At 41.8% G+C, this 16033-nt stretch overlaps 1 protein-coding gene across 4 annotated transcripts in view; it reads right to left on the minus strand.

Moving 5' to 3' along the window:
* Aplp2 (amyloid beta precursor like protein 2) overlaps window positions 1–16033 on the minus strand; it is a 61123-nt gene that overhangs the window by 16982 nt on the left and 28108 nt on the right. For 2 of the 4 annotated variants that reach the window (XM_028776154.1, XM_028776153.1), the window contains exons 2-7: window positions 13413–13586; window positions 12532–12655; window positions 5854–5966; window positions 4303–4499; window positions 2840–3054; window positions 1679–1846 (exon numbers count right to left, since the gene is read on the minus strand). In XM_028776154.1, coding sequence (XP_028631987.1) covers window positions 1679–1846; window positions 2840–3054; window positions 4303–4499; window positions 5854–5966; window positions 12532–12655; window positions 13413–13586 — 991 coding nt within the window. The remainder of the gene's footprint in view (window positions 1–1678; window positions 1847–2839; window positions 3055–4302; window positions 4500–5853; window positions 5967–12531; window positions 12656–13412; window positions 13587–16033) is intronic. The other 2 variants (XM_028776156.1, XM_028776155.1) reach the window with 1 other exon arrangement.

Here is a 16033-nt window from a genome sequence, read left to right on the forward strand (position 1 = left end):
GTATCTAGCTTTCAGATCAACTAAATTACAGTATGTTTCTTAGGAAATTATATTCTTCTAGTGCTTACTCAAAGTTTGGTGAAAAATTTCCAATCTATATATGGCATTCTATACACAGTAATCAGAAGTATAAAGGCATTCATGCTGTGTGGATGGTTTTTGTGCTGGGCTAGGAAAATGCATACAGTGGGTCAAAATACTCCTAGCAACTAAGAATGAAAAGCACACCGCTCTGGAGACTACTTCTAGAGACAGGACCCACAGGTCAGAATCATGACAAGCTTACCCTACCCACTAATCTCAGACCCCTTAAGAGACAGGATGTGATCACAGAAAACCTGGTATCTATAGGTATTCCAGGCTCTCCCGCTAAGAACCCTGCAAGTACATCCTCTTCAACAGGGCTCTCTGGGTGCACAGGAAATCTTGTTTCACAGCACTATCTGAGCTTTAGCAGAGACAGTGTCTCCATATTCAGTGAGATAACTAAAGGGCCTCAGGTCCTTAAACATCAGCCCAAACAATGTTTGATATTCCTTAGCTAGGTCGTTTTTAAAAGCAGCACATCACAAAAATTCTTATCTCTAAATCTGTTCTAAATAAATTGTTTATGGATGGGAGTTCCAATGGCTCATTCTTTACCTTTAGGACTATTAAATAAAAATATCTTTTCCTTAGTATATTTGGGAATGGAAGCAATAAAAGCATACCACACTAGATTAGAATCTTAAACCTCTTTGGGAAGAGGAAGAACAGTGATGATATCTGAATAAAAAGCCATAAGAAGCTACAGCAAACACCAGAGACAGGCAGCAACTCATTCCAATGAGTTCCAGAGAAGAAACCAAGGCAAACTGCCTGGTCTGAGGATTTTCCTAGCACATGAATTAATACCACAAGACAGAGTCTTAACAAAGGAAGCAGTTCCTTTGAAAAAAAGAAAAAACTTTCTCTCTTTAACATAAGTCCAATGCAACTGAAGCACTGCCCTTCCTCAAACCAAATCACACACAAACAGAAATACATTCACTTCCTAAAGCCCTGAAAAATCCATGTGACCACAACACCGACAAGGCCGAGTCAAGAAGTTTAGAGCACAGATTTCTTCCCACTAGAATGCACAAAACAAGGTGTTCCAATATTCTGGAATCCCACAAGTATTCCTGTTGTCTCTCCTTTTGACGGTAGGTATCCTAACAGGTAGCATGTATCACAGGGGCCAGAAAAAATTTAGGTCAAAGATAGGAACCGAGGCAAGGCCCAAGGCACATGCTCTAGCATGCTCACTGCTATCGTGTAATGGCTCTATGGTACCTCTCACAACAGCCAACCAGAGGACATGGCTGCCTTCCCCACCCTTACAGCCTATGAACCCACAAGGCCCACAAGAAAGAACAAGCCCCTGGTTGTGCTACCCACAGCACCAGAGTGGGCATACTACCACCACCAACCATCAGTAGACACACAGGGAACACAGGACACCAAAAACTGAGCTTACAACTGCCAAGAGGAAAGCAAAGCCTTGGTCTAGAAAGCACAAAGATGAGGGGAAAACGACTGACAGCAAACACCTGAGTCAGCATAAACATGACAGATGCAGTCACAAGGACGGCCAGGAGAGACAGAAGGCTGGACAGAATGGCACTGCTGTGCAGGGCCAGCACAAGGCGGGACTTACTCATCGCTTTACACACAGCCATACAATAATCCTCAGACTCAAAATTGTTCCTGTTGCCGCCGCAGCCGCCATATATAAAGCGTACGCATTTTCCCTTGGAGAGGTCGAAGTACCAACGAGGCATCACAGCCCGGCAGGGCCCCGTCATGGCCTCCTGGGAGCAGACAGCTGTGTGAAAATGGTCAGAGTGTCAGCAGGGCAGAGGCAGTGATTGAGATGCTTCACAGTGCTCCAGGCCAGCTGGGGCAAGGCTGGAGCCACAACTGGCCCAGAAGGCCCTGACTAGCCTCACCAATACAGGCAAACAGAATCACTTCCCATGTGATGAAGGTATTTAGAGAGAAAGATAACTTTACTATTTTGGTTTTACACTGAGTCTAGATCAGTACCACAGGCTGACATAAAGGGTCTCCTTGTAAGCCTCACACTTGTGATCTGTGCAGGGGTGACAGGAGCCTGCTTTGTTGGTTCTGATGGCTCCTAGGATCAAAGGAGTCAATGTGAGAAGAAAGGCCATTTAAGTGGTAATACCTGCAGCAGGTGCTAAAGCACTTGCAAAGAATCAGTGTTTCCACTGTCCTAATCTCCAAATAAATCCCACACTTCTACACCAGTCAAGTATTTTTCCTCCAGCGGAGTCCTTACTAATTCTTCAGGTCTGACACACTTTCAAACATACAATCAGCAGTATATAATGGCTCTAAACTATCATAGCCTCTTCTTTTTCAATTTCATCTTACCCACTAGAAATGCCTGACAAGAAGGGTCAACTACAGACAGGAACACACATGGGGAAAGAAAAACCAAACAAATCACTGGGCTCTAGAGAGTTGGTTCCTGAGCAGCACTGACATGGGAAGCGCCTTGGGAGGACAGCACATCTTAAAGCTGGCTGTGGAGGAACCTGAAGCGTTGCTGCTGTTAATTTTCTAATTGGATCCTTATCATGCCAAACTCTGCTTTTTGGCTCCACTCTGAATGTCTCCTGGATGTGCCACCTGCTCATGCTGACAGCTCCACTGCCAGACTAGAGAATCTGTCTTGCTGATGGTACAGACACTGCTTTGCCTTCTGAGACTTACCCATGCTGAGTGATGAATGCAATAACAGCACCAGGTAAAGAAATGTGGATTTTAAAGCCATGCCTTTATACTGCGTTACCTTTCACATCGTGAGCAATCTCCTTGTCTGAAATGGTGCCATCGCTGCTGGGTTCAGTTGGGTTTTCCTCATTGTAATCATCTCCTTTAAAGGAGTCATAGTAGTAATCTCGGTCTTCCACCACTTCCTCCCCTTCCTCCTCATCCTCATCTTCATCTTCATCATCTGCAGCTGCTTCTGTGAAGTCTTCCAAATCTGCTTCAGTAGGAAATTCACTAGAGGCCATGAGCCAAAAAGCAAAGTTAGTAGCAATTTCTATGCACAAAGCATGATTCCCTTCCCTATTTTGTAACACAAAAACAGAGACAGGAAATAAGCTCATCTCACATGTAACTGTAGCACCAAAGCCCTTAGCCTAGCTTTATGTCAATACAGAATTGCATAACCTGTAAAAGATAATGTGGCCTAGGCACTGCACATTGGTTAAGAGCTCTTACTGCTCTTGCAAAGGACCTGGGTTCAATTTCCAGCACTTACATGGAGGTTCACAACCACTTCTAATTCTAGCCCCAAGGGATCCTGTGCCCTCTTCAGGCTTTATGAGCATAGGCATACACATAGGGCACACACATGTATGCAGACAAAGCACTCATATGTAAAATAATTAAGTAATTAAAAAAAATAATGTGGTCCAAATTGATGGAAAGAAAAACCCACGGGTTTTTATATATTCAGTTATAACTAAAATAAAAAGATAGATGAAATTCAGCACAAGGGGACACTACTGTCCTGGTGGTTGGGTTTTGTCACCTGACAATAAGCTTTCTCTGGGAAGAGAAACTTCAACTGATGAAATGCCTCCTTGATTAAGCTTGCTCATAGGCAAGTCTACAGGACATTCTCTTAATGATTGATTTCAAAAGGCCTAGTCCACTGTGGGTGGTACAGATGGTCTTGGGGTACATAAGAAAGTAAACTGAGCAAACCAGTAAGTAGCATTCTTTCATGGTCTTTCAGTCCCACCTCCAGGTCCTGCCCTCCCTCCATGAAGGACTGGAAGCTGGGGGGTGAAAAGAAAGCCTTTCCTCCTGGGGTCGGTTGTGGTCACTGTTTTATCACAGCAGTAGAGACCTAAATAAGACTTCCCGGCCTGCTATCCTTTACAGTATATTCAGTATCAATAAATTCTTCTTTGTATTCAGACAGACAGAGAGAAAAAAAAAAAGAAACCTAACTAAGACACTGACCTTACCTTATCCGGCAATGAGGGACGAACAGCCACTTTTACAGAAAGGCTAAAAACCAGACCTGCCATGGTGTCATTAAATTTTAATCCCAGAACTCTGAAGACAAAGGCAGGCAGATCTCTAGTCCAAGACCAGCCTGGTCTGTGTAAGGAGTTCCAGGCCAGCTAAGGCTACAAAGTGCAACCCCGACATCACAAACACAGATTTAAAGGGCCCCACCCCTCTCAAATCAAACGAAACCAGACAAAATGAGTCCAACATTTTAAACAAATTTACCTTTTATCAAGATCATAGTCTTCCTCTTCATCCTCTTCATCTTCTTCCTCTTCCTCCTCTTCTTTGGACATAGTCGAGTCAGAGTCAACAATCTTTGTCTGAGGGCAGCACACATACTCGGTGCCATGGAACTGGTCTACCCCACAGGGCAGCAGCATGCCATAGCTATATAAGGTCATCCCCTCAGTCAGACACGCCTACAAGAAATTCACAGATCACATCAGGACATTTTCACAAGTTCCCTTAGCCCTAGCTTCATCCAAAAGAAATCTTTATCAGAATACTTAGGTGGTAGTGCATTATCTTCCGGACACATTAACTATTCTGTCAAAAAGTTACCATACTATTATTTTAAGACTTGAAGTTTTTCTTAATTTATAATTTTATCTTAGACAAAAACAGTTGAAATACCAAACTTAAGATCTAAGGAACAATTTAAAGAGTTTCAGGAATTAACAAGTTAAGGCTATCCTGAGATAGCCACTACTCAAGAATCTGACCAAAGACAAATTACTGGAGGACTAATTTAACTGAAGGATCAGTGTAAGAAAGGGTGTTCCTCCCTACCAGAAGAATGAAATGGTACCCAAGCTTGCTTGCTAAGCTTGTGTGCCTGTATACACCCAAGCTTGCCTGCTGTGCTTGTGTGTATGCGCACACCTAGGTTTTCTGGAGTTGGCTAGTTCTGCACTGAGGAGCCAGGTTGCCTTCTTGGGAGCTCTGCTGACAACATCTGTGATCCTTGATTCAACTGTCTTTAAAACATCCCACCCCACTCTGTGATCCTAGGAATCAAACCCAAGGCTTGCACATACTAGATAACTGCTCTAGTAATAAGCTCTATCCCAGCCTAAATGAAGGAAGAAATATCACCAAGAATTTTCTGTTCCTTTTGTGGCAGTGCTAGGAATAAATTGAACCCAAGGCTTCAAAACATCTTTGTAGAAGCCCTGCTACCTGTTTATACTGTTAGCTCCCTAACAGTTTTAACTCTAGAGACCAGACTTGCACTGCTGTATCTCTAATAAAAAAAAAAAAAAAAAAAAGAAAGCTAGTCTTCTCCCAAGTTATCTTTTTATTATCTTTACTTATGTGTCTTCTACATAAACGGAGGTGCCTGTGGATGCCAGATGAGAGCATGAGATCCAGGGACCTAGAACTACATACAGGTGGTTGTGTGCCACGTAACGTGGGTGCTGGAAAACAAACTGGTCCTCTGAGAGGGCAGGAAGCACCTGTAACCTCTGAGCCCTCTCTCTGGCCTCCCTCTAGGTATTTGTAACTTAACACAGACATATCTAGGTGTGGTGGCAAATACCTCTCTTAATTACAGCTTGAGGGGCTAAAGCTTGAAGACTGTGATGAGTCCCAGGTCAGCCTGAGCTATATATCAATCAAGTCCCAGGCTAGCTAGAGATACACAGGTTTTTGGTTTTGTTTTGTTTTTTGTTTTGTTTTGTTTTAAATTAAATCCCTGGTGTTAGTGGAAAGGAATAATCCTCTTCTGATGGCTGGTGACTGCCTGCTCCAGAGCTGGTGACGAGCTCTTACCTCCTTGACTACGGTGTGCCAGCGCTGGTGCTTCTCACACACCTCCATTCGCTCTTGGTGGAAAAACTGGCAGTTTTCTGGTACTAGCAGAACATCACTTACAAATTCACCCACTGGGAGAAACAAAAAGCCTGTGTCAGAAGCAAAGCTGGTTGTGATTCAGGGTGAAAACAGCCTCCTAATAATGTTTGCAGACAGCTGCACAGCCAGGCATACATAAGCACACATGGGCACCGGAAGAACTTCCTATCTTACCTGTGGCTTTGCCAGTAACATTTCCTGGCTACCACCCTGTGCGGGAACTACTGCAATACAGTTCTGGGAGACGTGACAGGATCCCTCTCCATGACCACCTCAAGTGACACACCTCGTGACCAGTATGCGGAACCTTTCTTTACAAAACTATTAGAACAACTGATATAGGTAAAATTTCAAGTAGATGATTAATCACAAAAGAGCAAGGAACCTTTTCAGTGGGAAACTACCAAAACTCAGTGACCAAGATAATGTTCCAATTCAGGACAAGCTGACATGTGCAATGCCCTGAGAGTATATCAGTATCATCTATAGCATGCCTGCCAAAATTAATTACTTGAATGCAATTCTAGCAAAACAAATCCAAATTCCGAGATATTCTACATTTCGAAGTTTGTTTTTTTTTAATGTACATGTATATGTATACTTATCTGCATAGAGGTGCAGGTGAGCTCAGATCCCCTGGAACTAGAGTTACAGGCAGGTTTGAGTTACCCAACAAAGGTACTGGGAATCAAACTCTGGTCTTCTACCAAGAGCAGCAAGTGTTCTTAACTGTTGCGTGAACCATCTTTCCAGCCCCCAGGAACAGTTTATTAAACAAATGGTCTGGACTCAAAATATATTGCCATTCTCCCTGATGCCAGAATAGGTCCTTATGCAAGGTCAATGTTTCTGTAGTGAGTCAACCCCATAGAACCATGTCAACCTTAAGATCTCTACCAATGGAAGAATGAATAGGGATATTTAGATTTTATTTTATGTAGATGAGTACACCATTGCTCTCTTCAGACACACCAGAAAAGGGCATCAGATCCCATTACAGATGATTGAGAGCCACAATGTGGTTGCTAGGAATTGAACTCAGGACCTCTGGAAGAGCAGTCGGTAGGTACTCTTAATGGCTGAGCCATCTCTCCAGACCCATTTTTTTTTTTCCTTATGTTTAATGATGCTGATTTGTTTTGTCAAATGTAGCCCTGGCCACCACCACCCCGAACCCAGTGCTAGAATGTTTAGTGGAAACAGTAAATTCAAAGGCTAAAAGACTTGCAAAGGAATATCTGTAATGATGTACAAGCCATATAATATCAGATAAAATTGTCCCCCACAGATAGCCTAAGGTTTACCTTTCCATTCATCATCAATTCTATTTATAATGTTTTATAGATAACCAAAAGCTCACTGTGAGGCAGGAAAGTTTGAACTGCACCTTCTAATTAAACATACCACATACCCTCTAAAGGAGTCACACTTGGTGACAGCACGGATGAGAGACGCAGTGAACAGATATCTACAGACATTACAGCACTAAACCTGATACAAATCTTGCTAGCAGCTCACCTTCAATTTGTTACCAAGACATAGTTCAATTAATAAAATGCTTGTTCAGCATGCAAGATAGGTTCAGTCTCTAGTATTGGGGGCTGGGGATGGAAAAAGAAAAACCAGGTATATAGCATGTGCCCATAATCTCAAAACAAAGGAGCTGGGGGCAAAGGATTAGAAGTTCAAGATCATCTCTGGTTACATATCAAGTTTGAGGGTAGCCTAGGGTATATACACCTAAAAACAAAACAAAACTAAAACAAAGGAAGAAAACATAAGTATTGTTCTCAACCTAGCAAAACCAGTAAACAGAAAACATCACAACAGCAGGTAGGGCAGACAGTAGACCCCTATCCTATGTAGGGTATTGCATGAACTCAGATGCATACTCAACTTTCAAATCCACAAAACAGCAACAATAAAACAATATGGGAGAGGGAGTTGGAAAGATGAAACAGCCGTGGAGAGGCCTTGCTTTTCTAGGACTCAGAGTCAGTTATCAGCAGGCACACAGTGGCTCACATCTGTTTATAACTTCAGTTCCAGGGAATCTGATGCCCTCTTCTGGCTTCTGAAGAAGGAACCAGGCACAAATGTGGTAAACACACACATGCGGGCAAAATATCCATATACATTAAACAGAGGAGGAAGAAAAAAAGAGTTGGGTTGGAGCGATGGTCAAGAGTATATACTGCTCTTACAGAGGACCTGAGCTCAGTTCCCAGCTCCAGGCTTACAACCACCTGCAACTCAGCTCTGATGACTCTGACTTCCACTGGCACCTGCATTCGTGTGTACAGTACTCTCACCCCTAATTAAAAGTTAAATCTTTTTTCTTTTTTTTTTTTGTTTTTTCGAGACAGGGTTTCTCTGTATAGTCCTGGCTGTCCTGGAACTCACTCTGTAGACCAGGCTGGCCTCGAACTCAGAAATCCGCCTGCCTCTGCCTCCCAAGTGCTGGGATTAAAGGCATGCGCCACCACCGCCCGGCTAAAAGTAAAATCTTAAAAAGAAAAATGAAACTAAGAACTCTAGGTTTGATATCCAAACCAATTAGCAGAGGTACCTAATAAAATATATAGCTACTTTTCATTCATTCTGTCCATTTCCAATTTTAGTAGGCAAAAGTTTTGGGGGATTTTTATTTGTTTTGTTTTGTGATAGCGTTTCTCCATGTAGCCCTACCTGTCCTGGAACTCAATAAAGATCAGGTTTTCCGACAATCAAGAGATTCTCCTGCCTCTCTCTCATGCCAAGATCATGGTGGTGTAGCTTTTCAAAAAGTATATATGGACTTATTAATACTTTGTGTGTAGGAGTGGATATGTGTGTGAGAGAGAGAGAGAGTGAATGTGTGTGGTAGTGAGAAGACAACTTTTGGGAGTGGGTTCTTTCCACATACTATATTTCCCATGTCAAGTGCTTTTTCACCTGAGGCCCTAGGCTACAATATCTGACCTTTTTTTTTTTTTTTTTTTTAAATAGTGTGATGTCACTATGTAGCCCTGGCTGGCCTGGAACAATATAGACTAACCTGACCTCAAATTCAGAGAGCCACCTTTTTCTGCTTTCTGAGTGCTGCCACCATGTCTAGTTCTGGGCTTTATCTAAAAAAGATTTCAGGCTAAAGTCAAACAACCTCGTTCCTATCATTTCTTTGCTCTAATATACAATATTCATCTCAGTATATGTAAGGAACCCACTGTGACTCTTCTGGTAAGTAAGGGTATAGGATTCTCACTTTTGACTTATAATGTAAAAAGAATTATCAAAAGGAGCCAATGAGATGGCTCAGCAGGGAAAGGTATTTACACTGAGAAACCTTATTGTCTAGGTTTGGTCTCAGAGACACCTCCCCCCACAGTGATGGGAGAGATCTACAAGTTGTCCTCTGACCTCCTTACACATACTGGAAAAAAAAAAAAACTAGTAAGAGTTATTATTATTATTTATTGATATATAGTGCTACTGCTATAGTATAACCCATTTGAATGAATTTTTCAAAGGGGTAGATTATTTAGCAGATAAAATGGATCATCTCAAACAATCTGAAAGAAGCAGAGTGATTATAGGATACATAGAGTAGAATATCAGAAATGGCACTCTCACTATGAGCACATCTGTGTTTCTGTGTGGTGAACTCATATATGTGCACACATTCAGGCCAGAGGTCAGGTTAGAGGCCTTTCTCTATCCTCACCTACGTTATGAGACAGGGCCTCTCACTTAAGGCAGAGGCCACTGTTTTGGAGAAGACTGGTGGTCCAGCAAGGCCTGGGGAGATCAGGTTACATCCCCAGCCCATTCCCAGCTGTAAGGTTACAGATACATGTTGCCATGCCTAGGTTTTATGTGGGTTTTTGCAGCAACCACTTTACCCATTGAGCTCATTATTTTTAATACATACAGAAGTCAATATGAAAATGCAGACATAAGTCCATGTATATGTAACACACGTTTCTTAGCTCTGTTTAACAAATGGGCCAAGAAACAGTTACAGCCTTGATAGAACTAAAGACAACTACTGTCCATTATCTTAGCTAAATACAATTACCAGTCAAAGAAACCAATGCTAATTCCTGAAGAAATGGCTGACTTCAGAAGAAAAAAAAACATAGAGGGGACATTTTTTTATACCAGAAAACATTCCCCTGAAGATAAAGACATTCTAAACAGGCACAAGAAACAGCAACATAAAGGGACACACCCAAAGGCCATATCTGGGCAGCCAGCATATGGTGACATGAATGCAGGCAACATCTTACCCAGTTGACAAGTTCTCAACAGCAGCGTAACAAGCTGACATCACACAACTCCTAATAATAATGTTGTTTCTGATGCTGTTCTCAAAAATACATAAACCAGGGCTGGCAAGATGGTACCAGGCAAAGGCACTTGCTGAACAAGCCTAGTAACCTAAGTTCAACTCCAGAACCCACATGAAGTGGAAGGAGAGAGCCAAGTTCACACAGCCTGTTCTGACTTCTACATGTATGTGGCACATGGCCTCTTTCCCCGTGTCACTCAGGCACACAGATAATACACTAGTATGTGTTTTCAAAAAAGCAGCAAGGACAGAAAATTCAAGATGTTCAATGCTGATACAGTGTGTAGCAAGGGCCAGACAGTGTAGTTAAGATGGTACGCCCAAAGGAGGATCAAATCATGGAGTTTTTAAGCCATGTTTAGTAAAGAGCTTCAATAGTCTTTACCTGGATAAGGAATTGAAACCACAGAATTTAATGCTAGGACATAATTTGATCATCTTATATCACTGAAGGCAACAAACCATGAACATGACTGAGAAACATGCATGAAGGTTGTGGTCACAGTCCAGACAAGACATGACAAAAAGTGAACAGAAGTGGCAATTGGATGAAAGGAGGTGTAATCCAGAAACTCACACATTTTCTGATTCTCAGTACCCTGGGTGTCTGAATGGTTGTGCTTCTTTCCTTGTTTTATTAAATCACTAAACCAACACAGCTTTTAAAGGTAAGTGGTTAGGTCCAACAGCAGCTTACTATCAGGCCCCATCACCTTAGCACATGCTGGGCACTGGACAACCAAGCTCCACAACACACTGGGTCAAAAGCAACCATTTCATTTCAACTCTGGTGATGTTCAAGGGACTTATTTTTTAATTACAGAAACCATTAAAAACACAGTGATGAAGGTAGAAGTGAAGAAGACAGTCTTTGCTGAAAGACTCAAGAACAATCAAACTAAGCTGGACAGTGGTGGCTCAAGTATTTAACCTCAGAGGTTGTGAGGAAGGTGGATCTCTTGAGTTCTAGACCAATCTAGTCTACACAGAGAGTTCCAGGACAGCCAGGGCTACAGTCACAGCTTCAATGCTCAAAAAAATAAAAATAAAAATAAAAAATAAAAAATCTGAAGCTGGAAACACATACACACAGAGTAGTTGTTTCAGTTACACTTGGAGAATTTTACAGGTAGATTTCTCAGAACCTAATGGAAGGGAAGACCATCCTTAAACCACATCATACAAATACTTTAGCATACTCCATACTACACTGCAAGATGTCCAGACTTAAAGGAGATGGCTAAGCACACACAATGTCCCTCCGTCCTGCTGAGGAATGCTATACAGCAACACAAGAGCTGCTACATGCTCTGCACTGCTTGGGTCTAATTCTTCCTCTTGGCAATACTTTCTCGCTACATATGAGCCTAGTAAAAGCAACATACTCCATTTTGGTGATATCTGTAGTTTAGGGGAAAGTTTTAATGGAGTAAGGGAGAGGAATAAATTTAACAGATAATAAATTAGATCTAAAGGTCTCCTCAGGTGTCAATGTTAGTGCCTTGCCTCTGTTAATATGACTGGACCAAGCACAATTGTTTCATCCTTACTAGCATCTGAGACTCAAGCTGTTCTTGAATCACCCAGACTATATATAGTACTGTGAGTTAACCATTCACATGTCAGGCAACAAAGGGTTAAAAAGATTACATTCACTAAGTAACAACCCCATTTCTGAGGAACACACTGTCACCCACAGCTTTGTTCAAGCTGCCAGTAAATGTTATCACACCAGTGACTGAATAACAACACTTGGGTAAAGCCCCAGCCCTTGAGAATGGCAGGTCCACACAGCATCTGGCTCTGGCACCTGGCCACATACTATGAGTCATGTTCCCTCTCCAGAGAACTAACCATTGCCTGATCTAACAGTGCAAACGTGAACAAGATGAACTGTAGGGATAAAGGACCCTTTTCCTTGGCTGCTTTCTTAAGTGCTGTTCCTCAACTGTCTTTCAAAACATTGATTTCAAATGGTTAATGTTAAGGGCAAATGTCCATTGCTTTGCAGGTAATGCTTCTTTCTATTTGGTGTCCTGGGAAAGGCTCATCCTCCAGAGGCAAAAAGAGGTTCACAATGGAGAGGAAGTCTCGGAGAGGAAGTCTCAGAGACGAAGTCTACCACCGACACATGGAAGCAGCAACAAGAACCCATAGGAAAAAATCTCTCCATTAACTTTAACAGATGCAGATACTTTACGGGGATCCACGAGCAACATTCAAGGGGTGGGGAGGAACACTTCTAAAAGGCAACCAAAAGCACTCACCAAGACACTTGAATGGTATAACAATGTGACTCTTGCACTGCTTTTTGTCCCTTCGGCACCAACTATCAATATTGACTGGCTGGTTTGCTTCCATCACATTTGTGATCTGCAGCTCTGGATATATCTGTTTACGAACAACAACAACAGTGAAATCCACACAATAAACCTGCCTGCAGATGAATAAGTACCTCCAAGCCCATCCTTATTCTACATCAACCTCAAGTTCTACTACACTAGTCCACGTTCTAACAGCAAAATAAAAATAGACTGAACTACTACTTGTCTTTTGTTTCTCACTTTTATAACAGATCGCCTCGAATTTCCTCCAAAGTTTTTTTTGAGACATCATCAGTCTTAGCCAACTGGAGAACAGAATTATCTGAGCTACCTATCTTGTGATAGCATAGGTTTTAAACTGGGCATTAAACCTGCCTGTGACCTTGTCAATCTTAGCTGTATTCAGCTGGATGGACATGGGATCCCGTGGCACCAATGATGCAGCGATTCCTGAGCATTTCTGCAGTATATACAGACCCACATCATTCTATATGTGGAGGCTGCACCTGCTCCCTCCAGTTCCAGTGCAAGCAAATAGGACAAAAGCTGGTTTTCTCTTGATAGCTTATATTTCTGACTCCTCCCATAGATTATACTTAGAAATGGAATCTATGTGTAAGGTAAATACAGCAGGCTTTCAACCCAAAACATTTGACTGTGTATCAAGAAGCAAAACCTCTGCAATAGCTAAATCATACCACACGTACTTAGAAACAAAAGGGGCTAGAGCTCCAGTTCTTAGTACCTGGGTCTTGGGCAGGGGAACACATGTAACCCTGACATAGAAAAGAGGGAAGAAGGTAACTTTCTGTCAACACTCTTACCTCCTGGCAGTACTGAAGAACTTCTTCCTTTGTTCCAAGGCAGCTCTTGGTGCCTGTTGGGTCAGGCTCCCATTTCCCAGTCTGAATGTTCACATGCATATTCAGCTTCCCACAGAACATCGCAATCTGAGGTTCAGCAACAGCAAAGCCTGTTCCAGCATTAGCTGCAAGAGCCTATCAAAAGATACACCAGAGGTTACAGATTTATTCAAAAGACCTGCAAAGGCAGTCATTCAATGATTCACTCAGGATCAATTCTCTACCTCACTAGATTACTCAGTACAGTTGGAAGGTGCTGAAGAATCCCATAGAAATATTCTGATGTAGTCTGGGGGAGAGGAGGGATCACCAAGCTGGTAAGATGGTTTAACAGGTCAAGGCACTTATTGCCAAGCCTGAGTTTGATCCCCAGGACCTACATGATGGAAGAAGAGAAATGACTTCCATGTGTGTCAAGACCCTTGCATCCACTCAACTGCCACCTACCCAAAGGGACAGGGGGATATAAAAGAACTACCAAAAACTATGCAGAATTGAAGTTCTGTCAAGTTTCAAAGTAAGCATTTCCAGACAAATAAAAGGAAAATTCAAAACTTTGTATTTCCCTAAATATAAACAGGTTTATACAAGATCCACAACAGGTGTCTGTAAATTAGAACATCTGAATAGCAAGATAGCCACAGACCAGTGCCTCTACTGGCCTGGCTCAAGCTAAATTTGGTAGGAATAGGTATGGTTCAGTATCAATGGGGGAGGGGAGCAGGGCAGGTATCTCTTTTTAAAAATATTTTATAATTAATCTCAGATATCTACTTTTGTCTTTACCCTACTCTAGTACTGGAGAGTCAATCTAGGGTCTCACACATGCTAGGCCTGAACTCTACTACTGAGCTATATCTGTACCTCTTTTCACATTTTTTATTTTGAGATAGCATCTTGCTAAGTTGCTCAGGCTTGTCTTAAAACTCACTTTGCCCAAGCGGGTCTTGAACTCTTCATGTCTCAGCTTTCTGAGTGGTTGAGATGATAAGTCTGTGGTACTTTATATAAACAAGCCCGTGCTGCAAAAAGTATGCCAGAACTTGAAAATGACTTGTGGGTATATATGATGAAGTAAAATGAGCACTAACCTTTACTGAGCGCTCGGAATATCCCAAACCTGACTACCACCTGTCTAATACAAGCTATTCATGCCTTCACACGCAAATCATGAGAGCAGAGAACAGCTAAAACTCCAAATAATTTCCTTAATTCACTCATACAACAACAAAATCTCACAACTATAATTAATGAGTATACTTCCTCAGCACCCTATCTAGTATCAAGTCAAAATTCACTAAAAAGGGAACTGGATTCACATTCCTAAAGAGGAAAATAACAGCACTCAGTGAACATTAGGAAGACTGTGACTATGGTCAGAGTGGAGAGCTAATGAAGGAAGCAGTAGAGCCAGGTCTACACAGTCAGTCTGGCACTGGAAGAATCTCTGCCTTTATCACTGAAGTGTTGAGAGATTTAAACACAGAGCTCTAGTTCCCAGTGTCTCTCTGCTGATCACAGAGTAAAAGTAGACTGTAAGTAAGCAAGGGAAGGGCTCAGAATGTAGAAGTGTGTGGTCCAACAGAAAAGTAGTGGTAGCCTGGGCTAAGGTTCAGTAAGAAGAGACTCATGATCACAGAAAGGAAACAGTAAGACATGGTGATATACTGGGTATGAAGAATAGGAAGAGGCATCAAGTTAGGTTGTTTGCAGTATTCCCTGAAGGGAATATTGGAACACCACATTTTCTCTCATGCAGTCACACCATGATGCTCAAAAGTCACAGGGCTGGCAAAACAGAGCAGGAGCTGACGCCACCAACCTTGTAAGGCAACATAAACATTTCTTTTTTAAAAAAAGCTGATTGTCTCACTTTGTTACACCATAATAATACAAAAATGATTAACAAAGTTTGCAATATTCAGTATGTGGCAGCCTCAGTCATGGAAACAGAACACTTTTGAAAAGAATTTCATAAGTTATGTATGTGTCTATTGTCCCGACTCATCAAAAGGTTAAGGTGGAATTCCACGAGTTTGGAACCAGTCTGCTCAACAAAGCAAGATCCTAACCTTTTCAAATAGAAAAGAAAGGGATGGAAGAATTTCATAAACAAATTTATCTCATTCTGCATAAAAAATATCCCAGCCATTCTTTGGTAATATCCATGTTTTATGACAAGACTTTAACCAGTAATGGCTCAGAAATAGGCGAGAAATAGTATTTAGTAAAGGCAAGGCTCTTTTTAAGCAATGTGCCCTTGAAGAACAGAAGCATCTGTGTACATAGTGTTACAGTAGTCCTTTATCCATGGAAGTTATGTTCCTGGACCCACAGTGGATGAAACTATGAAGTACACTGAAGAGTATACATGCTTTTTCCCCCATGCCATAATAAAGTTTAATGTATAAAGTAAGCACAGTAAGAAAAAAATAAACACTGAGGGGCTAGAGAGATGGATCAACAGTTAAAAGGATCAAGGTTCAACTCCCAACACCCACATAGTAGCTCACAACTCTTTCTAACTTCAGTTCTCAGGAAACGGACATCGTCTGGCCTCTGCAAGCACTAGACATATATGT

Source organism: Grammomys surdaster, unplaced genomic scaffold (genome assembly GCF_004785775.1).
Source record: "Grammomys surdaster isolate TR1022 unplaced genomic scaffold, NIH_TR_1.0 266, whole genome shotgun sequence".
In the NCBI taxonomy this organism is placed as follows: domain Eukaryota; kingdom Metazoa; phylum Chordata; class Mammalia; order Rodentia; family Muridae; genus Grammomys; species Grammomys surdaster.